Source organism: Gouania willdenowi, chromosome 1, assembly GCF_900634775.1.
Source record: "Gouania willdenowi chromosome 1, fGouWil2.1, whole genome shotgun sequence".
In the NCBI taxonomy this organism is placed as follows: Eukaryota; Metazoa; Chordata; class Actinopteri; order Blenniiformes; family Gobiesocidae; genus Gouania; species Gouania willdenowi.
The window spans coordinates 19,659,103-19,686,412 of record NC_041044.1 but is presented as its reverse complement, the minus strand read 5'-3'; the positions used below and the strand labels follow the sequence as shown (position 1 = coordinate 19,686,412).

General features: G+C 38.2%; 1 protein-coding gene across 1 annotated transcript in view; it reads left to right on the top strand.

Moving 5' to 3' along the window:
• The window catches only part of arhgap10 (Rho GTPase activating protein 10), a 64,300-nt gene that overhangs the window by 12,959 nt on the left and 24,031 nt on the right, over positions 1–27,310 (top strand). Inside the window, exons 2-14 of the mRNA XM_028443027.1 lie at positions 11,596–11,691; positions 11,891–11,952; positions 14,431–14,502; positions 14,718–14,819; positions 16,246–16,356; positions 16,751–16,855; positions 17,801–17,930; positions 18,124–18,230; positions 18,318–18,412; positions 19,502–19,583; positions 19,779–19,821; positions 19,911–19,979; positions 21,353–21,427. Coding sequence (XP_028298828.1) covers positions 11,596–11,691; positions 11,891–11,952; positions 14,431–14,502; positions 14,718–14,819; positions 16,246–16,356; positions 16,751–16,855; positions 17,801–17,930; positions 18,124–18,230; positions 18,318–18,412; positions 19,502–19,583; positions 19,779–19,821; positions 19,911–19,979; positions 21,353–21,427 — 1,149 coding nt within the window. The remainder of the gene's footprint in view (positions 1–11,595; positions 11,692–11,890; positions 11,953–14,430; positions 14,503–14,717; positions 14,820–16,245; positions 16,357–16,750; positions 16,856–17,800; positions 17,931–18,123; positions 18,231–18,317; positions 18,413–19,501; positions 19,584–19,778; positions 19,822–19,910; positions 19,980–21,352; positions 21,428–27,310) is intronic.

Below are 27,310 nucleotides of genomic sequence, written 5' to 3'. Positions count from 1 at the left end.
ATTGTGAAACCTTTAATTACCACCACCTGGTGAATCATACTGAAGTTTTGCACAAAAACCCCCCACAGCCGTGTGATTATAGCCATGGATTATGAGGGAGATGTGACATTCATATTTGTCTGTTTAATACATTTACTAAACATTCAGTCACCTGTTTCTAGGGGAAATGGCATGTAAATGCATGATATTGTCCCAAAACATGCATGTGAGGTGTTTAAATGAGCACACTGACAAGTTAATAATAATTTTTTTTTGTTTTAAATCACCTGTTTTCAGTATTAATCAGTCAAAGTTCTTGTTATTGATTAACCAGTTAACCATGAACATCCCCAATAGGAGTGTGTCTTGACTGTGGCAACCAGGTTTAAGAGTGGCCTGCTATGGTTTGCTTTGGCTGACTTTGCAGTGACTTTATTCTGCCAAACAACCACTTCATAATCTTTCATTAAAAAGGCATTAGAAGAAGAAGTGAGGTCATGTGGGAGGAACGGTTTATATCTTTCATTCCTGAAGGAGGCCCTGCTTTAAAATTACATAGCAAGTTTCTCAGGCTTTTTCTTATTTTACTTTGCCTCGTCTTTGCGTTCAATTTCATTATTAGATGTATTTTAGAACCCTCTGTTCTACAATAACAAATCACTTGAACTGTAACGTAGCTTCTATCAGCTGCTTGCTTGTTATCATCAGGATAGTTTTCTGTGCAGCCTCACCCTACAGACTTGTTTTGAAGTTCAGGAAATCATGGATGAAGTAATGTACGCTCTGCAGGCAGAGAGTAGGGGATGGAACACAGTGGGCCGGCCTGCTCCCTCAAGGGCAAAGGTGGGTGGCAAGTAGAGCAGTGAATGAGCCCTGGAAAAGATGGCAGTGTGGAACAGGAAGGACTGTTGGAAATGCACAATGTGCTAACACCGTGGACCTTGACTCGGTAACTCCTGACCCTAGTGGCTCATCCAATGAGAGTGCAGAAATCATAATAAACACTTCTCAAACATATGCCCTTAAAAACCCTGTGCACATCTTCAGCTGCCAACCTTTGAGATTTACTTTTTATGGCCTCTGAATGCTAACACTGTGTGGGGGGAAAAAAGAAAAGTGACTGTAAAAACAATCTAAGGTGCCTCCACCTTTCGTAGAAAGGTATACACTTTATTTAGTTAACAGAGGAGGTATCTTCAGATAATAAACATGTCTGTTTCATGGCTTACGGATACCACTGCTCATTGGTTGAAAGTGACTGCTCGCTGTAAAGTTACTGGCAACTGTGCAAACAATAATAATAATAATAATAATAATGCATTGGATTTTATATAGCGCTTTTTCATAGACACTCAATGCGCTTCACATTGATGTGCATTATTTTCTCACTCCACACACAGTGGTGGTAAGCTACTATTGTAGACACAGCTGCTCTGGGGTAGATTGACAGAAGCGAGGCTGCCACTCTACCACCCGGCCATGGTCGCCCACACTGTAAATAAATCTACAATAAGCTGGTGTATACTTGATCAATTAAAATTTGATTTGAATTATTTTTGGTAGTGCTGGGTAATAAATCGTGATTCAAGATACACTAAGTTTTCTATTTTGGCGATATAAAAAACTACAATATCGCCACTATATTTTGAGATTTATCTGTTTTTTTAACTTGTTTTTATTTGTACAATCTCACAGTACAGTGAAACATTGTCATTTTTTCCAATTTTTTCAATATCTTTGAGATATATACTGTATTTTTATAGCTTATTTTGTATTAAAATAATCATTTTAGGAGTTGCTGCTTTTGCTACTTCTTAGAACAGCATGAAAAGCACAGTTTGAAAGATTTTCCTAACTCAGACCATCCCCTAAACAAGCCACACTACAGAACTCACTCTCACATGCTGTCTCTTCGAGGAGCAAAATATTGTCATATTATGCAGTTGTTTAATAAATGTGTGGCATTTTTCATCAGCGAGTTTAACCCAGAATTGTCTTTATGGTAAGACTTTGACTTAAAAATATCGAGATTTATATCGTATATCACCATTTTGAGAAAAAATATTGAGATATGGGTTTTTGTTCATTGTGCCCTGCCCTAATTGTTGGTTGGTTTTTCATATTTGTGATGATAATTCTGTTTGAAAAATATGATCTGTTGCTGTCAATTGGTTGTGATTTACCCTTTGTTGTTTTCTTACTTCTGAACAAACAGTAATGCTTCAGTTCTGTCATACTGCTTGGCTTCTTTTTTCTTTGTATGCTGTTAAATAACATAGAAACCCAGCCTGTCAGTGGAAAAGGTGGGATGTGTGCGTCTCATACTGTGAAGCCTGTAGTCTGGGGTCTTTGGTGCTCTGCAGAGAAACTAGCCAAGTTTGACAGTTCCCAGGTTTGCTCTGAAATGCCTTGCTTTAAAAGGCAAAAAGCAGACGAAGCCTCTGCCTCGGACTCTCGTGTGCCCCAGTGTGTGTGGTATTTCAATCTTGTGATAGTTCTTTCCTCCAGGATCACAGCTATCATTTTAATCTGTTGCACAGAGTACAGACTTCTCAACAGACACTCAGTTCACTGACTGTATCCAGTTGATTTATGTTGTTTAAAGCTACACAAACACAGAGCAGCCACATGAAGATGATTCTTTTTTCTTCTTCTTTAATTTGTTTGTTTTCGTTCTTGATTATTGCTAGAACTTAATTTCACCAGCTAACATTCCTCTTTCATGTTTGATATAATAGGTCAAAAGCTTGCCATGCAATGTCCACTATTTGTGGAATAAACATGCATGCAGCTTATGCAATGAGGCTGTGATTGTGCACTCTCGCATATGGCTCTAATAAAGAGTGCAGTTTTATCCGTTGACATCAGTGTTCTTGGTACACATGTGATACTCATGCTTCTGGACTGTTGTAAAGTAAAGAGAATGATTCATAAATAACAAACAACTGCCCAAGACTGATATCACATTACATTTATATTTTTTGTCCTTAGTCTTGGCATTCTGGCACATTTAATCATAACAAACTCAGGGTTTCCCCCAGAAAAATTGCTAAGCCTGGTGGTAGAGAAGCCCACCGGCGGCCCACCGTGTTTTTGTAATAAAAACAAAAGTTAAGTTGAGAGGAATTTTAAAATATGACATGTGTTTTTACAAGCCATTTATTATCGATAGTTAAACGTAGTCTCTTACAAAAAGGCACAATCTTGAAATATGGTTTTAACAAACAAACAAACAAATATAATTAAAATAAACAATATCATTTGTTTTCACTTAGGTTAAATCCTAGTGAATCTTAAAACAAGCCATTGCATGTCACATTTAAAAGCAAAATAAATGAACATAAATAAAAAAACATGGCCAAGGGGTAAAACCAGGGAACTCAGAGGCTTCAGTGATTGACAAGCCTACAACATGAAAAATGTGAAAACTATTAGTTATTTTCATAATAGATATTTCATTTTAGTCAGTGTACTGTGTTTACATAATTTATTGGTTACTTTTGCGTTTGCTTGCTGCCATCTCAATGCTAGTGCGATGGTATAGAGTGAGTCTAGGGCTGCAACTAACAACTATTTTATTAGTTGATTAGTCATCGATAATTGAAACAATTAGCAGACTATTCAGATGGCAAATTGTACAATTATTTGCTCTATGTTGCTACGATCTTTTAGATCTGGCTTGGGGCAAATTACGACAAATAAAAACAATAAATAAACAAAACAATTCCCAACTTAAGGTGTAAACAAATATTACATAATCTGCTTCAGTAATAGCATTTACACATTAAAACAAGCGACAATAGCGTGTGGTTTATGTGCTGATATTTTATAGAACATGTTTGTGCATACGGGTCACTCTATTTGTGTTATTGTATGCAATTAATTTATAATAAAGATATCTAGAAGGTGGGATGAGCCACTCCTCATGAAAAAACAATGTTCAGCTCCGTCCACATCTTGAAAAAGATGGTTAAACCATAAAAAGACCTATTTAAAAAAGATAAACAAGTGACGCTGAGCCTGGCGGGGGGTCAAGAAAAGCCTGGCGGCCAGCCAGGCCGATAAAGCACTAGGGGAAACCCTCCAAACTTAATAATAGTGAGTTTTGAGGTAGTCAGTTGAATGCCTATCATAGTTTTATGGATCTGTAAAGGGCAGGTTTATTTACTGTCAGTTACATAGGATACTGTTCTGACTTATGACCACAATGTGGTGTGTTTATGGTTGTGGCAGTATTGTGTGTTTTTGTCAAAATATGTTTTGACCATGTAGGGAGTAGGAAATGTCACTTTATAGTGGATATAAAAAGTCTACACACCCCTGTTCAAATGCCAGGTTTTTGTGATGTAAAAAAATGACACCAAGATAAATAATTAAACAACTTTTTCCTCTTCTATAACCTGTACAATGCAATTTAAAAACAAACTGAAACCTTTAAAGGGGAAAAATAAAAAACTTAAGATCACCTGGTTGCATAAATATGCACACCCTTAAAGTAATACTTTGTTGCAGCACCTTTGGCTATTATTACAGCGCTCAGTCTTTTTGGATAAGAGTCTGTCAGTGTGGCACATTTTGATGTGGCAATATTTGCCCACTCTTCTTTACAAAACCGCTCGAAATCTGACAGATTGCAAGGGCATCTCCTGTGCGCAGCCCTCTTCAGATCACCCCTCAGATGTTCAATCGGATTCAGGTCTGGACTCTGGCTGGGCCATTCGAAAACCTCAATCAATTTCTGGTGAAACTATTCTTTTGTTGATTTGGCTGTGTGCTTAGGGTCTTTGTCATGTTGAAAGATAAATTTCCTCTTCATCTTCAGCTTGTTAACAGAAGCCAGAAGGTCTTGTGCCAACACTGCCTGGTACTGTATTTGGAACTGTTCATAATTCCCTCCACCCTGACTAAGGCCCCAGTTCTAGCTGAAGAAAAACAGCCCCAAAGCATGATGCTGCCACCACCATGTTTCTCTGTAGGTATGGTGTTCTTTTGGTGATGAGCAGTGTTGTTTTTGCGCCAAATACTGTATACCTTTCGGAATTATGGCCAAAAAGTTCAACCTTGGGTTCATCGGATCATAACACATTTTCCCACATGCGTTTGGGAGACTTCAAATGTGTTTTTGCAAAATTAAGCCGGGCTTGGAAGTTTTTCTTCGTAAGATAAGGCTTCCATCTTGCCACCCTACCCCATAGCCCAGACATATGAAGAAGACAGGATATTGTTGTCACATGTACTACACAGCCAGTACTTGCCAAAAATTCCTGCAACTCCTTCAATGTTGCTGTCGGCCTCTTGGCAGCCTCCCTGACCAGTTTTCTTCTTGTCTTGTCATCAATTTTGGACGGACATCCTGTTCTTGGTAAAGTCACTATTGTGTCATATTTTCTCCACTTGATGATGACTGTCTTCACTGTTTAATTCTTTGGACATTCTTTTGTACCCTTCACCTGACTGTTATCTTTGAACAATGAGATCCCTCTGATGCTTTGGAAGCTCTCTGCGGACCATGGCTTGTGCTAGAAGATATGGCTACAAAAATGTCAGGAACAGCCTACTAGAACAGCTGAATTTTATTTGGGGTTAATCAAAGGTACTTTAAATGGTGACAGGTGTGTGCTGACTCCAATATACAGGTACAGGTTATAGGTCACATTAAATGTGGAAAAAGTTGTGTAATTTTTCTTGGTATCATTTTTTTACATCACAAAAACCTGGCATTTGAACAGGGGTGTGTAGATGTTTTATATCGACTGTATGTTTTGGCTGACCTAATTTGAATCGTGTAGAAATGGAATAAGGAAACCATATAGGTACGTTAAGGTATTAGAACAAACAAAAAACACGTATGGTTGAAAAGAATCAAGCGGCATAAAAAGCTTCCGACCAGACTAAATAAAATAAGACACTGCACAATAGTAAAGAGTGCTTCGATGAGGGTAAAAATGTTTTATTTTACTGTCAGGAGATGCATTTTCATAGAAAATATAGGAAAACAATACAATTTTGTTGCATAGATTGCAAACGTGGGTTGGACTAAATGGAGAAGTAATGCAATGGTTTAAGTCCTACTTGGAGGAGCGAAGTTATTTTGTAAGCATCGAAAAATTTGAAATTTGACAGATTACCAATGTGGGGTTCCTCAGGGCTTTGTTCTTGGACCCCTTCTGTTTAGGTTTTATATGCTTCCTTTAGGACAAATTTTACAGAACTGTAAGTTTGATTATCAGAGCTACACGGATGACACACAATTGATGTGTTGTGGGACTGCTTAGAAAAAGTAAACTACTGGATGAGCGAAAACTTCCTTCAACTAAATCACGATAAGATGGAGGTGATTGTCTTTGGTAACAAGGAAAAGAGGACTGCTATCAGCAAGTATCTTAAGTCTCTCGATCTTTAAAAGTTAAAGACCGACTGACTCAGATCTGACATTCAGCAGTCAGATCAATAAATTACAAAAACAGCTTTCTACCACCTAAAGAACATATCCAGAGTGAAAGGTTTAATGACTCAAAAAGATCAGGAGAAACTGGTCCATGCTTTTATCTCCAGGAGACTGGGCTATTGTAATGGTATGAAATGCGCTATACAAATGCATTTCCCTTGCCTTTCCTTGCCTCACTTGTACTAAATAATGGGGAAAAAGCATTTACCATGCACACAGAGTATCTCACTTTAAATTCCATGTACTGCACTCTGAATTGATTTCATTTAAATGATTAAATGGCTTGGTTTACTGGTACATGCCATGGAGCTATTGGCAAAAAAAAATCCAGATTTGTTTTAGTAAATCAGCAATGTTTCTTATGAATAAAAAAAAATCACTTCTTGTTTATAAAGTCGCAACTGAAGTGTTTAGAAACAATGTTCAAATCTAAATTTTATATAGAAAAAACTAAATTATACATTATTTTCTCTTGCATTACACAACCTAAGCAATGGAAATGTTATCAGTCAAATACAAATGGTAAGGGAAAATTATTCTTAAATAAAATAGTAGTATGGGACATTTTTTGAAAATTATTTTAGGGTTCACGCCAGTTTTATTTGCAAATTCCAGAAAAAGTAGTCTGACTTGGTTGACCTGTATAGAGTTTAGCTCCCATTACTATTTAATTGCTATGTAGCTTTAGCTTGGTTTCCGTACAGATTTAAAACAATTGATAAACAAAAACCTAATATTGATGCTCTCGTGTATCAGAATTTGCACAAGTAATAACTAGGCCTCGGATGATAATCAAAAAATCAATTAATCAAACGATGAAAAAGATTACCTCCAACTTTTTTGGCCTTGATATATCGCCATGTGCGTGTGTGTTTGTTTTCCTTGTTTCCCGCCTCTAAACAGGCTGGATGACATTGGTCTCAGCACCTGTACACGCTTGTTTCGTAGCGGAATGAATGGAGTGAACTCTCTTGGCTGTCACCTAGTCTCTTTGTCTTTGTGGGGGGAGGTGTAACGTGAGTACAGCTCAGCTACATGTTAGCTTTCCCTGACCGGCAAGCCTCGGGGAAGCTAATCCAGTTCTTGACATTCCAATTACAGTGGTAACTAAATATCCATGAGAAATAAAATTTAATTATATATTATCATTCATTACATAAGAGGTTAATTTGGTCAAAAAAAATGTCAATGATATTGTTTTTTGCCAATAATATATTGTCAATTTTTTTTCACTTAATAGTAGATGACATAACAAGTTGATAGTCTCTCTCTCTCTCTCTCTCTCTCTCTCTCTCTCTCTCTCTCTCTCTCTCTCTCTCTCTCTCTCTCTCTCTCTCTCTCTCTCTCTCTCTCTCTCTCTCTCCCCAGTAATTATTAGGCAACAATAACACTTCTCTCTAATCTGCTAAAATACTATTGTATATCTACAGTGGCATTTAGCAATCTGATCATCCTGTTTTAGTTTGGTTTGCTTGTGTTATCCCAACAATGGATGAGTGCTGGCCTTCTTCACTCTTGATTAATGATCCCAACTTAATATGTGCTTTTGTAATGTTGGTTAGGAGCCAAGTAATGAGCTATTATTAGCTATAAAGCAGCCATCATTGTTTGTGTTATGATTTCTGTCATTAGACTGTTTGCTAAATCTCTGTGGATAAGTAAGGCATTTTTGCCTTTCTTTGATCTCTTTATTAAATTAGTCCTTAAAGACTCTAAATTTCCTTCTGATGCAATAAGAGACATTTCTCTCCCAGTATAACAAATGTAAACAATGTCATACACACAGTGTTCTATTGTATTGAACAGTTCTTTACCATCCTGTAGTGCTGTGACAGATTGGTTGAAGGACTTGGCTGCAGGTGCTTTGTTTTCACATTTCATTGTGTGCTTAGTGATTTGAGACAGTGATGAAGATGTACCAGCAATATATTTAGGACTGTTGACTGAAGTAGAAACAGTGCCCTTTGTGCCAGGCTCAGGCAAACATTGTTCAATGCTTCTCACATGTTTGAGCTTTTAGCCCCACAAAAGATTAAATCAGCAGCGTGTACACACACACGCACGCACGCACGCACACGCATATGCGTACACATGCCAATGCCGTCGTCTTTGTTGTTGCTTTGATTTAAATATTATTTTACTTTATCTTATATTTACCTTTTTCTAATTTGTCTGTCCCACAGTTGTATATTTGTACTATTGTCTTATGTTGGTATTTATTTTTGTACTTAATGTTTACTTTTGGTGTTTTACAATGTTGCTGCAATGTGTTAATTTGTTGATGATTAATAAAGAATTATTCTATTCTTTGTTCCCTGGATGCTAAGTAGGGGTGTGTATTGCCTGGCATTTGGCGATACGATTTGTATACCGATACAAAGGTCACAATAGAATACTATCCCGATATTAAAGTATAAGGCGATTATTGCAATTTTTTTTAATTTTTTTTGTATGACTTAAAAAAAACCACTCATCTGTAAATGTGTACAGCTTCATGAGAACTATATGTATGAAATATATGTTATTGGCATATTTTACACTCAAAACAGTGGCTTTAACATGCCATGTGCCAACAACTTAAAATGCAAAATAACGTACAATCTGCCTGTCTTTTAAACCAACTTTGACTTTAGTGCAACATGACTTTCGTGTAATTTAACTGAGGTATATGCCTAGAACAACAAAAAAGGCAGAAAGTTAGTACTTCCTTTTTAGATTTGAATGAAAAAAACACAAGCTGGTCAAAATGTCCAGGTTGCAGTGACAATGTGTCCTGCAGTGGAAAAGACTTTCCAGGTTAAAGTTTTTTTTTTTTTTGAAATTGAAAAAAAAAAAAAATTGATATTTAAAAAAACAAAACAAAAAAAAATAAGTAGTTTGGCTTTGTTTATGTAAAACAAAAAGTACAGTATTTAAGGCAATGGGTAAATATTCAAAGGCGTATAGTAGCCTACATACTAAATAAAATCCTAATTCCAATGTGTGTTGGTAGATTGTAATTGAGTTATATGTAGAGCATCAAAATGCAAAGAGAAAAAAGGAGCAAGAGATTAAATTAACACAAATACAGGCAATTTATTGAAATCTGCTTTAGACTCAAACAGGTCTCTACTCATTTATTTTGTCACAACTTAATATCATGACCCGCAAAAAGAATAAGAACTAGATTAATTGCATTTCCTGAAGAAAATGCAGGTGCTGACCCACATCGCTGAATGCTGCAAGAAGGAATGCAGAGAATAAGTTAAGGCACTGTGAAATGATGGGCTGAAAGGTTGATCAAAAAGTTTAAAGTTTGATTTGAAGGATGAAATGATAGCCGATAGGTGGAATAATGGGTTAAAACTATATATAAAAAAAAAAAACCTGAAAAATGTTGAATTTGGTAAAACAATGTAAACTAGAGCACTCGGACAGCGCAGACCTCCACCAAGTACATTACCCATAAGCCACCGCGCTTAAAGGAGCAGGCTCAGGCACAGCTCCTATTTTCCTATTTTTTTTTGTTTTTTCTCATTTTTGGTAAGCCAGAACATCACCAAAATGTAATCACCTGTTCTTTGTCCCATTATCAACATTTCCTGAAAAATTTCTTCCAAATCCGTTCATAACCTTTCATGTTTTCTTGCTAACAGATGCACACAGGGTAAAACATAACCTTCCCCTCTGCGCTTGGCAGAGATAAGAAAGTTGTATAAAGTTTAAGAAGTGGAAAATTATTAAAATAGCTGAAAGATGCTGAAAAATGTATTGGGATTAAAAAGGTTAAAGATGAAAGAAAAAGCAAAAATGTGAATTGTTTTTAAGCAAAACCAGTATAAACTAAGGTTGCTCGACTATAGAAAAAATTATAATCACGATTATTTTAGCCAATTGAAATCACAATTATTTGTCAACCAAAAATCATAAAACATATTCTTTAAACATAAACAAAATCTTTCAAACACTATAATGAAGTATGTTCACTTTTGCATTAAACAAAACACTTGTTGCACGTGATGTCTTTGCTCTAGGTCTTCATCATCAAACCTAAAGTGTTCCCGTATCAGAGAATTTGTCTTGCTTGTTTACCAAGTGTTTTTGCTGCGTTTCTCCTGCCATGTTTCAAGATCACTAGGCAAGGCAAGGCAAATTTATTTGTATAGCGCATTTCATACACAAGGCAACTCAATGTGCTTTACATGATAAAACATTCAACTGTTTAAAATCAATAAGAACATTTAAAATCATCAGTAAAATCAATTCAAATCATCAACAACCACTAGTAACAACTTTCCTCGTGTCGGCCTGCACGCTAGGCTAGCTTTAGCTTTGAGAGGGGCGGGCTGGAGGGGAGGAGCTTGCATTAAAGAACTCAGTTTGTTTTTAATAATTGTTTTTTCTCGTGTGTGCCAAACTTTATTCTTTGTAGATATCCTAAATCATTGAAGTTTGTTTTATTTAGCAAATAAAACATAAAGATAAGAAAGGAAAAAAACTGATAATTAAAAATAGTTGTTTCTCGATTATGTTATTTTGTTCGTTGAGTGTAATAATAATCGAATTTCAATTAATTGCAGTCTCAAATTTGAGCATACCAAATGCCATACTACTAATGGACATTACTAAAAAAAACATGAGAACATTCCCCCAGCAAAACAAAACTTGTTTTAATATTTGTTGAGGCAAACATAATAAGCATAACGCCGTGCAATAATTGGTGTTTACAGAAAAAGGCATATTTATTTGAAATCCATTAAAATTAATGATTAAAATGTTTTAAGTGTATTTTAATTTGCTATTACTCAAGAATGTAGAGATTAAAACAAACTGTGATTTATGTGCTATAAATGAAGCTTGTTGTGTATGACTGACTAATATTGTATACAGTAGCTGTATACATACAGCTATGGTACCTTGTAGAGTCTGTAGGAGGGCTGGCACCAGACAGCAGGGGTTTGTTGTGCTGCAGGATGTGGCAGAGTGGAGACGAACAGGATGTTAGCTTAGTGCACATTATCACTACTTTGTATAACAATGTTTCATATCAACAGACCTTATTATGGTGAACGTCATGCCATTATGACATGTGTAGGAATATTTAAAGAGTTTACCTGGTAGTGCAAATGTGTATATGTGGAGTGTGACTTTGTTTTATTAATTGTATGAATCTTGCAACTGTTTTTCAGAGCTTGGGATGGCACAGAGAAAGTTTGCACAGTGCCTGGGAGAGTTTCAGTTTGAATACATTGGAGATGCAAAGACAGACGATGAGATATGCATTGGTAAGTGTGGGTTGGCTTCACGTCACCAAAGTGCCAGTTTTGTCAATTTCATTTCTCCTGTGCAGTAAATGAATGTTTACAGTTCTTTCTATAACAGACAATTATGAGCATTCACCTGCAGCAGATCATAATCATAACATCACAGTGGGAGTGCACACGCTTTCTTTGCTTCAGTTCAATTTCTTTTTTTTTATTTCAGATGAGTCTTTGCGGGAGTTTTCCTCATTCCTTAGAAACCTAGAAGAACAAAGAGAGCTGATGGTGAGACCAACCAGTTCAAACATGTGTGAAAAGTGGGGAAATACCTGTGTATGTGTGTGTGTGTGTGTGTCTGTGGTTTTGTAGTAGTGTGTATTACACTGAAATGGGTTATTTTTAAAAACAATGCTACACCTGTCATTTCCTTATTTTAGTAGCTCAGTTGTAGAGTTTTAACAAATGTACAGCAACCAGTGTGTGAAGTGTTCTTCCCCTTGTGTCAGTCTAAGGGTCGCTGTGTCATCACCTGCTTGGGAGTGGCTACAGAGAGAATGGCAACATTATTACACCTGAGCTCTAAAGACCAAGACAGATTGCATAAGATAATACTGGCACAAAGGTTCACTGTTCAATGAAAAGAGTCACCTGAGGATCAGCCTTTCAATCAACCAATAAAATACAAAGTCAATGTTTAAATGCCATTTTTTTCTTAATTTATTTTTGTTTATTAATAATAATAATAATAATAATAATTATTAGAGGTCGACCTACATATCGGCCGGCCGATATATAGAGTTTTTTCAATATTTTTTTTTTAATTATTTTTTTATTTAGTACTTTAGAGTAGCCATTAAAGGGAAAATGAAAGAACATAAAAAACATCCATTCGGATGTATGAATATACAACAACAAATATAATAATAAGGTAGAAGCCAATAGGGTTACAAATAAAAAGCCGATATAATTGGATAAGGATATAATATAATAGTGCCTGATCAAATATCCTTATCCTATTAAGGATTTTTGTTTTACTTGGTTGTGTACGGGTATTATTTAAAGTTCAATAAATATTGAGTTCTATTGGTGTATTTAATTTAATTTCTAATATATACATTTATATCATGAGTGTTTCAATTGTCTTTCATAATCAATGTGCTTTAAAAAAAAAAAAAAAAAAGTAAAACCGCTTTAGATATTTGCCATCGGCTGAATTTTTTTTTTTTTTTTAATCGGTACCTGCATCGGCCTTTGATAATCCCATATCTGTTGACCTCTAATAATAATAAAAATTGCAAAAATAGTTGCCACAGTCTCTCATTTGTAGATTAATTCTTAAACTCATTCAAACTTTATTTGATATTCCAGTTCCCAGGTTTGTGAATATTAAAATAATGGGAAAAAAAGGAACAGTAGAACATTACAACAGAGAATGTACAGTAGGTAGGGTTACTATTGATTGTTCTGCAAGTGGTGCGCGATTTTCAGTGTTTAAGACTTCAGTTGAAACTCCTTCCTCTTCTAACGTCTATGTGAACCCATAATTAAGAGCTTACTGGGATGGCTACTGTAGCGCGTTGCTCAGACCATAATAGTAAACCAGGAGTCAGCTGAGCACTCCACAGCAGAGTGAAATGACATCACAGAGCAGAGGAAAGAGGTGGGTTGGGTTTGCAGGCACATACATGTTTCCTCGTGAGCAAAGTAGAAACATGGAAAGAAAAAACAGAAATCCAGGGATACTATCTTGTTGCTAAAGTTGTAAGTGCAGTAATGTAATGTAAATGCTAGTCCTTTATCTCTTTTACTTAGTGATATAGTTGAGTATACTGTAAGTGGAGGACAAAAAAACAAAAACAGGGTGTTGAGGTAATCTTGGCAAAGACAGTACCTGAAAGTGCTGACCTACATTTTAGCATTTTTAATGGTCTATGGAGATACAAACAATTACAGCATGTAACCTTTTGCTTAATACTGTACTGGACACTGTCAATAGACAGTTTCTTTATTTTTTTTTTTCACTCTCACTGTAAAATGATATTTTCTTCCCCACCCTTTCTATTTCCTACCTTGAGTCTCTCCTTCCTGCTCCCTTTCCCCTCCACCTACGTGTAACACTGCTCTCCCTTTTTATATCCTCCCTATAATAAAAGGTTTCTTACCCTTCCTTAGGGAGGGCTGGTGATGTTCACAATTAAGCAATAAAATAAATCAATTTATTTTATTGCAATAACAAAACATGCATTGCTGTCTCATAATGATTGCACTTCTTATAGTGTTGACCTTTGACAGCATGTGCAGACAAGTAAAAAAAATAATAGACAGTTTCTTAGTGTTAAAGCAGCAAACATGCATTTGTTCCACATGCATTTTTTTCTGTTCTTTCTTTCATTTTATTTTATTTTACCTTTGTTCATTGCACTGTCATGTTTTTGGCCATTTGCACAGGTTACTGAGAATTGACAAACACATCTTAAATGTGTTGCAATGCATATGAAATGTCTTCCCATCATTCTTTAAACTCATTTATATTTTTCTCATATTCCTTTGTTTGTTTTTCTTTTAATTACCTTTCTTTTGTATTATTTAACCTTTAATTTGTAATTATTGCACTGTAATGTTTTTAGGAAAATATTTTATTTCATCTGTACATGGTAATGAGAAATGACAAACACATCTTAAATCTGACATGTTGTATTCTGTATGAGATTATGTTACGCTTATCTATACATACAATTAATGAGAGAAAAATATGTGCTTTAGATGAGAAACATCACAGAAACCTTAATGAAGCCTTTGGAAAAGTTCCGTAAAGAGCAGCTGGGTACAGTACGGGTAATGTATTATGCTTCATTATATCTTTCCTCTTCATTATATGTTTTTTTTTCCCACCATAGTAAACTTTTTCTACGTCATATTTCTGTGTGACTGTTGATATTTTAATGGTTTGGTGCTAATAACAAATAGTCATTTACCTTCGTTTCTAAAACTGATTAAGTGTTTTCCACCCTTCCATGACTTTCTGGCTCTTTGTTGGGATCGTTTACAAGGCGGAAAAAAAGAAGTATGAGAAGGAAACGGAGAAGTATTACAGCTCGTTGGAAAAGCTTCTGAATATGTCGGCAAAAAAGAAGGAGCCCCATTTACAAGAGGTACGTCTCACTACAACGCAGTCATTATGACAATTAGTTCTCCTACAACAAAGACACAAATGTCAATGCTTTATTTCTGGTCATGTAAAATGTAAGGGTTTTTTTGTATCTGGTGACACTTTCTACTTACAAACATTCCAACAACAGTTTTACTGGCCTGTTTGAAAGGAATTGTGCTGTTTTCTGCTGGCCTTGTAAACTCCCCAAAGCTGCAGCAGCAGTTGTTGTGACACAGTGACCAATTGTTTAAAAAAAGAAAAATTGCAACAGATTTTAGCGTTTCTACAAGTTGTATTTTCTGTTTCCTCTCGTTTATGATTTGTTAAACCACAAGACCGTATTGCTCTTGATGTGTTATTCACCAACTGTAAAGGCACTTCAAGCAAAAGGAATCTTATCTCACAAAGGTCTGTTATCTGTACACTATTTTCTGTCCACATACAGTAAATAACTGGATCTGGTGATTCCCTCAAAGCTATTGAAGCCAGGAACTTAATCAATAACCTCTCAGCTGCTTTGTCACTCTCAATGTAAAGCAATTACAATGTTCAAACCAAGGTCAGATCTTTAGACCGACTCACAAAATAAAATATATAAAACAAGACTTTTTTTCCCCCTGGTAAATGTCAGTTTAAATGTTGAGTGTCGTTTGCTACCACTCGTTTGTCGTGGACTACAGTATGTCGTTCGGTTGTAAATAATTTACCATTTGTACTTCTTAATGCTTTAATGGTTGATGCAGCTAAATTGATCGTGGCAGACATTGTCATTGGGTCAACAAGGTCTTTACCTAATGAGACAGATTTACTGTCAGTAAAATATGTGAATCAGTGGCAGCTCCTTTCCTGTTTATTATGCCCTGGTTACTGTCACTGTGTGCATCCTCTGCACATTGACCTAGGCGGAACAGAGTTTGCATTTGCTGTGCATTCCTTGTAAGGTCCTACTGACAAAGTTCATTCTGACTTAAGTACTACAGTCCCTCGCCCTCCTTTTCCTCTTTCCTGTTCCTCTTAGTTATCTTCTACTCTTCCCTTGTGATTGCAATTATTTGTTCTTCCACGTTTGTCTGATTATTACAAAGACATTGGCAGCCAAAGGCTTAAGATGATGAATGTGGTCATAGTATTTGTCAGACTTTTTAACATTTATTTTTGGTCATTTGAATTAAACATAATACTGCAATATTTACTGAATTTGTGTATTTTTTTGCAAACCTTGTCCCACTGTTGCCTTTGTGAGTGTGGTTTAAAATTCAGCCTAGTGTCTTTAAGATCATCAGTGTCAGTTTTCGATATATCAATAGGAGCAAAATACAGGCTCCTGAAAAACCTTCCTAAATATTCCTTGAACGGTAAATTTGTGAGGTTGCATTCTCGGTTTCCATAACTGTAATTATCATGGTGTGTGTTCTCCAACTTCTCAGGCAGACTTCCAGGTGGAAACCATGAGGCTGCACTTTCAGGAGGAGTCTTTGGACTACGTGTGCAAACTGCAAGAGATCCAGGAGAGAAAGAAATTTGAGTGTGTGGAACCAGTGAGTGCCTTAGAAGCTCTGATGTGTAATAACTTTGATATGTACAGTTGTTCTTTCCAAAGATGAAATTAGCTTTGACAGCTGAGGGAACGATATTCACAGCTTGTAATCTTGGAAACATTGTTCCTTGTTTTAAGTTGGACTGATTTGATACGTTTAGATTGGCCTTTTTGTTTTTATAGAATGGTCTTCTACTAATTGTGCTTGGAAACAGTTGATTAAAATGACAAGAAAGAAATATATAATTACATATATATAGCTCCACCCACTTTTCTAACCATTGATCTAATGGAAGACTTGATATTCTGCCATTATGTGACTGGATTGCTTTCTTTTGCTTTACTTCCCCTGGTCATGTTTTTATTCTTGTATTATGTTTCTTTTTTTATTTTAGATGCTGGCATTCTTTCAGACAGTCTTCACCTTTTATCATCAAGGCTTTGAGCTAGCCAATGACTTTGATCATTATAAACGAGCACTGCAGATTAACATCCAGAATGTAAGAAACAGTGTTTTATTGATCCTGCAATTTTGATTTTTGACATCAAATGATTTTTGTTTGTGTTTTTATTTTTTGTAACCTGATGTGCAATAGTTTGTAGATTGTATGTATGGCCTGTGTCAGAGTGAAATCTCACTGGAATTGGATGCACACTACAGGACTACTATAAAGCAGAAAAGTTAAATGAAAGGAAACGTGTATTTGATTGTCACCATGTGATTTACAATAACAGAAGTACATAATTTATTTTATAAATTGTCTGATTTTCATCTAATTAAGGCTAGGTGATATCGATCAAAACTCATCTCTTTATTTTTTCTCAAAATGGCGACATACGATATAAATCTGCATAATTGTAACTTGATAAAGTATTACCAGAAAGACAATTATGGGTTATATTTGCTGGTGCAAAATACCACACTTGCACATTTATTAATAAACTGCTACACAATATGTGCCACTTTTGGCTTGTTCTTTTATAAGGGACAGCATGTGTGTGAGTTCACACTCAGCAATCGCAAACCATCTAACTGTGCTCTTCATCCTGTTCTTAGAAGTAGCGAAAGCAGTGACTCCTAAAACGAGTATTTTAATACAAGCTATAAAATAAAAAATATATCAATATAGGCAACATTGTAATTTTCTATAATGCCAAAATAGAAAATGTGATATACTGTATCTTGAATCTGGATATGTTTGCCCAGGCTACATTTAATATTTCCTTGCCTGCTTTGGTTTATTTAGCTATCAGTTGCTGATTCAAAATAACATGATTCTGCTTCATATTTAGCTACTTATCAGTACATTTTGATTGACATTTGGCTAGTTTCATCAAACTTTGAAGTTAGGCCACAATGTTTTTAGGGAGTAACCTGTTTTTAGAAGGGTGATGTAATATGTGTCAGGTAGTGACTTCCTTAATGACGTATTGCTTCCTTTCAGACAAGGAGTCGATTTGAAGGCACGCGCTCGGAGGTAAATGAGCTGATGAAGAAAATAAGAGAGGCACCCCAGGATTACAGACAGACCAGCTCTATTAGCTATGAAGGCTACCTCTATGTGCAGGAGAAAAGTGAGGCCTACTGTCTACAGAGCTCAGCCAACAACACAAACCACTCAAATAAAGCCCATTATTAATTACAATAGAAACATTCTGATTGTCCATTGTTTGTTGAAATTATTTATAACTGTACCAAGCATAACCAGTCTTTATGGTCAGAGAAGTGTTAAATAAATGTGTCTGTCATGTTTGTTTTTTTTCTTAGGGCCACCTCCATTTGGTTCAAGTTGGGTCAAGCGTTACTGCACGTTCGTCAAAGAGCAGAAAATCCTACACATGGTAACTTTTGACCACAGATCTGGTGGAAAGATTGTGAGTACTGGAAAAATACTATAGTTTTTTTTTTCTTCTTTTTTTTTTTTCAATTGCCTTTATAATTTCCGTTGGTTTGTATTTCAGGGGGAGACTGAGTCCGTTACACTGAAATCTTGTGTCCGCAAAACGACAGACATGCTGGATAGGAGGTTCTGTTTAGACCTCGACATAACAGATCGGTACTCAACTACTCCTTATTTTTAACTCAAGAAAATGTTTTAAGATAATAAAGTTTAAGGATAACAATACTGAGGCTGGTATGCATCCTCAGTAATGTGCAAAATCATCTATATGCTGTTGCATCCATTGAGTAAACTGAGCCAACTTTTGGGACAAGTTGTAAAACTTTGGATTTTCAGTTTCAAAATTTCCCCAATTTAGTTTGAATTTACCCATTTCCATGTCATCTCCATGTCAGTTGTACACATTTTCCATTTTGTTTCCGTTTTCATCGTATTTCCCTAAATAGATGTCAATACAGGCTAATAAATGTGCTGAAATCGTGCCAAACACGCTTAAAACGGGTAATGGAATTAATTAGATATTTATACAATGCAGAAAAGCACAAGATTTGATGTCCAGCTGTTTGCTACACTTGCTAAAGCTAGACATTAGACCACCCATTTCACAGCAAAAACTTTGGTGGAAATGTGTGATATTGTCCCAAAACCTGTCAGTCCTGTAGCTCTTTCCATTTCAGAAGGTGAAGTACGTCAAATTTTTCACGAAACTTGACAATTCCGTTTTTCTGACCAATCGTTTACAAAGGAAAATTGTGTGTGAATGTGTGATATTTTCCCAAAACATGCACGTGAGGATCTATTCAGTTCAGTATTACATTGCAATTATCACCTAATTTTGTCATAAAATGTAATAATGATAAAAATAATTTATATATATTTCTATTTCAGGAAATAAATTCTGTATCTTCTGTTTTCTGCAATTTCAGAAAGTTGCAGCCCTACATATAGTTATGATGAGTGGTTTTAGAATAGATTCACAGCCTGTTGTGACCGCCTGTCATCAATACTACAGTTTTACAGACATCTTAACCCCGCGTCACCCCTTTGCTGTCCTATTAATAGAAGAGCAACAGACCAGATCTGGGGTTGAAATTTGAGGACTTGTATTTTCTTGCTGGGATGTTGAAAATATGAAATGTGTAGCTCATGTCAGAATTCTAATCAAGTTTAGTCATTTCTGCAGCGTCATTAATGAAATTACAAAGTTTCCTTTGACTGTGCTAATGTGGTGTTATTTCCACCCAGGCCAGGCACGGTGCTCACAGTACAGGCCTTGTCAGAGGATGACCACAAGTTTTGGATGCAGGCAATGGGAGGAAAGGAACCTGTGAGTCAGCCTCTGCTGTTTTGTCTTACACAACTTACTCTCACTTAAGAAAAACTTAGTTTGCTGTTTCATACCTTTTTTTTAACAAATTGTTTTTACTCTGTATTTGTCTTCTCCAACACATTTGTAGATATCACAAGGGAACCACAATATAAAGATTATCAGATATATTACTATTTCTTTTGTTTCTATTAGATCGGACACTATCTGGGAAGGGCTTTGTCTAAGGAAAGAGGAAGTAAGTATTCTGGAGTAATAAAGCACAAGGGTTTATGATGTTGATATGAATTGTGAAATTAATCACGTTTTGGTTTTGTTCACTCACAGTCGATGCCCAGTTGGATGAAGTTGGCTTGAGTTTTGTAAAGAACTCTATCAGTGCAATAGAGACGAGAGGTGAGCTTTATAGAAATAGTAAAAACTTTTGAGATTGTGCAATTGCACTATAATCACTGTATCTTCAGAAACCATACTGTTAAAATGACAATATTATTAGAAATGTTGTCAGGATGTCTGCACTTTGGGAACAGCCCTTTATTACAGTCAATCTGTTACAGTTAATAAAAAGTAGCTGCTCTAATTATTCCCAATGAATAGGATTGAGGTCAGAACTCTGCACATGTTCAACTAAAGTTGTGCTGAGCTTTTTTTTATGTTCTTGTCATAGTGTAAAGGGCAATAAATCTTAAATGGGCTTCTCTTGTATAATGCTTTATCACCTAATGGGTAATCCCAAAGTGTTTATACTCGTTGATCACACAAAACCTTTTCTACATTTACACATAGAGTAAACTAATAGAGACCTGCCTAGAAAAGTGCTAGTGGAGCATTTTTGGTGTTCTATGTACGGTAATGATACAACAAAGCACAGGCTGGAAAAGGTCAAAGTTTTGATTGTCACCCAACCCACTCCATATGAACAATTGTATCCTGAGTTTCTTTCACTTTTATTTAGAGGCCAAAGCTCAGCTCCTAAAAACCACTCGCCACCATAATAAACGCTTCACTCAACTGAAAACATAGTGACATATAGACAGATTAGTTACTTGTCTTTACAATTTACAAACCCAATCTCCTCTGTTAGATTGCTAGAATTAAACATATTTCAGGGAACATTGGTCCCTAGTTCTGTGCAAAGGATTTTAGTGTCAACACCCCGTCCAACATTTTGCTAATCCTTTATCTAATATAATGCTTGTACACATTTTGATATAAAAAAAAAAAGTTTATACTTAATCATACAATTAATTGTTGACCGTTACCGAATATTTAGTTTTTTAAAAAGTCAAAAACAATGACAACATAGTACATACATTCACTGAGCTCCAGAGAGGAACCCATTCCTAAACAAATGTTTGAAATAGTCTGCATGCAGAAGTGCCTGATTTTATATCACTCTGTCACTTGACTGTATTTCACTGCCTGAAATAAATCACTTGGCATAGTAACACAATATTTTAGGCAATGTAATGTAGCTTATGTTTTATGTGTACTGCCATTAGTCAGACAGAAGAGGGCAGACTTTCCTTAATATTGATGTAAAATTTCACAGGCTGTGTAATGTGGTTGAATTGAATTGCTTTTTACTTTGATAAATCACTTTTTGTTTTTAGTTTGAGTAATGCTCCTTACTAATAAGCCTCTTGTTTTATGCATTTTACTGACTTCCTTGATTTATGTTGCAGAGTTATATTTTTGATTGGTGCCTCATTGGACAGGTTTTTGTGTCATGAATATAAAATTTTTTGATTATTGTTATCACTTTTTAGGTATTAATGATCAAGGCTTGTACAGAGTTGTAGGGGTAAGCTCCAAGGTTCAGAAGCTCCTCTCATTAATGATAGGTAAGTAAATATTCAATCTACTTGCTTTCTTTTTTTGTTAAACATATTACCACACAAGAGAAGAGTTGAAGATAACATACTGTGGTTCCCCAACTGTTAAATGAGCTAACTGAATTTGTGTATGATATAGAAATAGTGACTGATTAAGCCAATCATCTCAGAAGTGCGCAATTAATTTTCACATTTTCTCACTCCTATATCAAGCAGCTGCATTGCTTAAACTTCATATTTTTCCAGTTGTTCTTAAAGAAACTTTATGTTGGGTTTGACCTGTGATTTTGATATTATTCAATCATTATGTTATTGAGCAACAGTTTCTTAAAAAATAATGTTCATCTAAATCATTCATGGACATTTATGCAATTATTTATGTATTTATTCATTTGCACTCATGAAGAAACTTTAGGTTATTTGCATAACCCCGGTTCTATGAGTAATATGAGTGAGATGTCTCACTATGGGATATACGCCTCCGCGTCATATCACTGAAGCCCTTTCTCATAAAGCCAACCTGATTGGCTGATGAAATGTATTCATCCGCGACACGTAGTTCCACCTACTATAAGTAGAGTGGGCGAAGAATACATTGGCATTCAATAAGCAAACCTCTTCTCACTCAGGCGGCAAAAAGGATTGTCTTAGTGAGACATCTCACTCATATTACTCATAGAACCGAGGTTATGTAAATAACCTAAAGTTCTATTTCATGACATTTGTTTCGATGTCTCACTGTGGGATATTGTAGCTCCCATATTGCAGATAAGCTTAACGCACGCCACACCAGCTAACAGGGCAGCACCGTACCGATCAAGAAAGGAGAACCGCCCGTGCCACACATTGGAGACATCCAGACGGTAAAACCGGATAAAAGTGAGGGGCGAGGACAACTCGTCGCCGCACAAATATCCTAACAGACTCTCCCGCGAACAAGGCCCAGGACGTGGCTAAACCCCGAGTCGAAGGAGCACGAAAGCCCTTAGCCAGCTGCAGACCTTGACTCGAATAAGCCAAAGCAATCGCCTCCACTACCCAGTGTGACAGGAGTTGCTTAGTAACAGGTGGCCCCCTTACGGGGCGGAGCCCAAGAGATGTAAAGCTAATCGCTCACCCTGAAGCTTGTTGTCATATCCACATACGCTCATACAGGACACAACAGAAGAGGCCCCTACTCACCCTGTGAGGCAGGGAAAGCCGTGAGGTTAATAGGACAGTACAAGACCGACGCCTTCAGCACAAAAGCCGGGTTGGGCTTCAATATCATCTTTGCAGACGATGAGTGCACTGACGGTGCATGGATGTCACTGACGCGCTTAGCTGATGCTAAAGTTGGTAGCAACACTGCTTTCAGTGACACAAACTTTAAGTTTGCAAGTCCCATCAATTCAAAGGGTGTTTAAGACCCTCCAGAACCACAGCCAAGTCCCACCAGCGGCGTGGACACAGGGAGGAGTCTGCATGTCCCTCTCATAAAGCGATCAGCGGATGCTGACTTGCCGTTTTATCCTCAAAACGCACATACGCGATAGCCTCCAGATAAACTTTCACCGTAGAGAAAGCCCTATGTCGTTCAGCTCCTGCAGAAGTGACAATATCACTCCCACGGAGCACTGGAAGGAGATGTGTCCACACCAATGCTCAAACACCTTCCACTTGCAGTCGTACAGCGACCTGGTAGAGGAAGCCCGAGCGCTCTGTATTGTGGAGACTCACGGCCGTCAGATTGCGCCACTCAGGGGCCAAGCCCATAGCGCCAAGCGCTCCGAGGATGGAAGATCGTGCCCCCCGCCTGCGATAGTAAGTCCCTCTGCAACGGTAGACACCAGGGGCGCACAGCAGCCGGTACATGGCAGGCCAACGCAGAGCCACTAGGATCAGTCCCGTTCGCCCTCACCCTGGTGAGGGTGTATGCTACTGTGGTCATATTGTGCATCCTCACCAGGACATGGCGGCCCGTGATTAACGAAAGGAAATGCCTCAATGCAAAGAACAGTGCTGAGAGTTCCAAGTAATTGATGTGGGAGCGATGGTGATCGGCACTCCAACGCCCTCTCACCGATCATCCCTTGTGCATCAGGACCCAGCCCATCAAGCTGGCATCTGTGGTGACGACCTCCCTGGACGTAATAATGCCCATTGGCACCCCGCGCGTCAGGGAAGACGTGGTGCGGCAGTGACGCACCAGATCCAGTCAACACACGCCAGTCCACAGCTGGAATTCCCGCATGTGGAGGTGACCGAGGCGGGTCACCAGGACGGCATAAGCCCGAGCAGCCGGAGACACGTCATGAATTGGAAGGAAAAGCGCAAGACACGCTGCAAATGTCTCCGCCCGTCCCGCCAAAAGGCGTGCCATGAACGGCACTGAATATAGGGATAGACCCAAAAAGTACCGATATTAACATGCTTTTTTCCATGTTTAGCACAAAAACCAGATTCTCTATGTGACGTAGCGGAATATGCGTGTGCGCCCTAGCCTCAGTCTCTGTCCAGATACGTGGTCAAGCGGATGCCCTGCCATCTCAGCGGAGGCCCCACTGCTTCCGTGCACTGTATAAACACCCTTGGGCTCAGAGACAGGCCAAAGGGGGGGACCCGGTACTCGTAACATATCCCCTGGAAAGCGAATCGCAGGTACTTTCTGTGGGGAGGATAAATCGGGATGTGGAAATACGCATCCTTCAGGTCGACAGATGTGAACCAATCGCCCTGACGCACCACGCACAGCAGGGAGGCATGCGTAAGCATCCCGAATCTGTATCTCCTGAGATTCTGTACCTGTGGAGAGCACAAATCCAGGATAGAGCGGATCCCAGACCTCCCCGTTTGGGGACCAGAAAATACCTGGAGTAGAAGCCGCTTTGACACAATGCTGGAGAAACGACAGAAATCGCCCCTTTAGCAGTGAGAAGATTTCCTCCTGTAAAACACGGGCTGATTCTCCCTGGGCCTCTGAGTGAAGGATGCTGGGGAATCTGGGAGGGACAGCAGCAAACTGCTGCCTGTATCTCCCTGTTATTATCCTCAGCACCTACTGCGGAGGTGCGAGCTCAACCCATCTCCCCCCCGAAGGAGAGAGTGGCCGCCTCTCCTCTGAGAGGGGCTCACACTGTGGTGTGGTGGCGCCCTCTAAAGGAGGGACCATGCCAGGGGAGCGATGGGCGCTCTCCCCGGGGGGCAGCGCGGCGTTAGAGACGCCACTGTCCCGCTGTGCCCTCAGCTTTTGAAGCTGTGAACGTGGGTGTGTGCTTATGAACAACATCTCCCTTTGAGGGGCAACAGCCGGAACCTCCATAGAAACATTTTCCTTCTTTCCTGGCGACTTTTGGACCAAGCTGTGCCTGCAGGGAGGCATGGGTGTGGGGGGCCCTTGGGAACATGCTTGACAGCAGAACAGGTGGAGCTGGAGAACGGGGAACATCCAGCTGCATCAATGCGGAGGATAGGAGGGCCGTGTCAGGCCGCCCTCGTCTTCTTCTTGGCCTGGTTGGGGCATGCGGGGGGACAGCGCAGCCGCAGCCAGGGCTGTGGGCTTTCTGGGACAACCGAAGGCACCGTGACTTGCCGGTTTTGGAGGTTGAGGCGTGGACAGTTTAGGGCTCTTGAACTGCATGCCTTGAGGAGCTGGGAACGCCTTGCAACGAGCAGGTGGAGACAGGACCAGGGTCTTCCTGGGGAAGCAGCCTCCTTGTCTTTCTTCTTCGCCTCACAGCGCCTCTGCATAGAGCCTAGCACGGAGCCGAAGATACCTTCCTGGATGGTGGGCATGTCTAAGATATCGCCTTTCTCTGCCTCAGAAAGGCTTGCCAGGTCGAGCCAGCTGGCCCGCTCCTGAAGGACTATGGACCTCATTGCTCTCCCTGTCAACTGGGGTGATGGGTCCGGTGCTCGATAGTTGTGGGGTGGCGTTGAGTGTGCAGGTGTAGAGCCAAGCTGAAGACTGGGATATCAGCGGACGGTTCCTTTTCAACAGTCGTGGAGGGTGCCGAAACAGTGTATTCCTGAGCGTGAGGGCACGGAAAAAACACTGGTTGACCTGAATACTGAATTAGCTTAGTTCTAAATGTGTTGTATGTAGAATGATTTATTAAGGATTTGTCAAAAGAGTTCCATAATTGGGGATCGCAAAATTTTTATAAAGTATTTATGAGTAGATGTTTGGCAATATGGCAAATGAAAGTTCATCCGACTTACAGTAATAATAATAACAGTAAATGTCTGCTAAAAATCAAAAATAATTTAGAAAGGTATTTGGGATGTCTTGTTTGTGATTAATTAATTTGAACATAAACAAACATGTTTGGATTCTTAGGAAGGTTTCTGTAATTTAATTTAATTCTAAGACCATTGCAACAGTCCAGTCTGCCTGAGATCAAAGCATGGTCTTTTTTCTGAGCCATGAAACCTTTCACTCTGGAGACATTCTTCAGGTGGTAGAAGGCTGTGATTGATTTCATTTGGCTGCTGAATGTCAAATTAGCTTAGTTAATCAGGACAGTGTCAAATGCAGCACTTAGATCCAATAGAACGAGAACAGACACTTTTCCTGAATCAGTGTTCAACCTTATGTCATTGATCACTTTGATAAGAGCTGTTTCTGTGCTGTGATGGGAACAAAAGCCTGACTGAAATTTATCAAGTCTTCTGTTAAAATTTGAGAATGGACTGTTGGTTGAAGACAACCAATGATTTTTGCCATTAAAGGGAATTGAGATTGGTCTATAGTTAGCCAGTATAGATACATCCAGTTCAGTTCAGAAACTCATCATGTTTCACTTTGTTTCTAAGACATTTCAACAAAAACAATCTTGGGAGGAGAAGGTGGTAATAGTTTAGCTTTTCTCTGACCAGTGGTGGCCTGACGTGGGTTTGAATGTCAGTCAGTATTGTAAAGTTTGAGAAAGGATGATATCTAAACACTTTTTTTTTGCAATATGTCAGCCCTCATGTTTCAGACAAAGGGAAAGTCACCTAGCATCCAGCTGGGTCAGATCAAGGAGTTTTAACCCTAGTGTCACAAAACTCCCTCATAGTTCGTTACTACCAGGAGACTGATGCCTCTGCTGCTATTATGCTTGGCTTACCCTTAGACTTTTCTGGTTTTGCTGTCCTTGGCCTAAGGGTTTTTGTCTCGAGCTCAGTTGCAAATGCTGTCAGAATGTATTCATTCTTATTATTTTAAGGTAACACGATTTTGCACACTACAACATCCATATGAAGTATACTGATGGCTTTAAAAGGTCAGAAATTTAAAAAAAGAATAGCTCAAATAACCTAATAGAAAAAAGTTGGCTATAGACTTTGCCCTTTTACATCCTCTTAACATCCATTTTATCATTTTTTTTCTTGTATAAAGGAGTTTTTTTTTTTTTGCGCTGCAATTGTACATGAGTAAATAACAGAGTATATTGTAACACGCCATGGCAAAACCAGGAACAAGTCAGCATGACAAAAACAGAGATAAGGTGGTCACCTGACTTGAAGTATGCCCCATTGAAAAGACTGAGCAGATGATGCGTGGTCATTTTACACTTTCAGATCATTTTATAGTGAGACTGGGTTGTTTATTTTCAGAATAAAAGTAGATGGTGTATATTTAGACTTTTCCAAAACTGTCATTGCTTTTTGAGTGTGCATTGTCCGGGTCAACTCACAGAGTCCTGCAGAGTGAGCTACACCCTAGCACAATTTCTTTGCTATAGACAAAACCTCTCCCCATCTTAATGCACCAGCACGTCCTCTGTAATTCATCTGAGGTTACTTCAGGTGGGACTAAAGCCTTGTAAATTTCTAGGACAACACACCCTCTGAGTCCCTGCAGAGTCAGTGAAGTAGTAAGGGATTAATTAAACCTGTAATGAGTGTAGATCCAGCAGCCCTCTATTG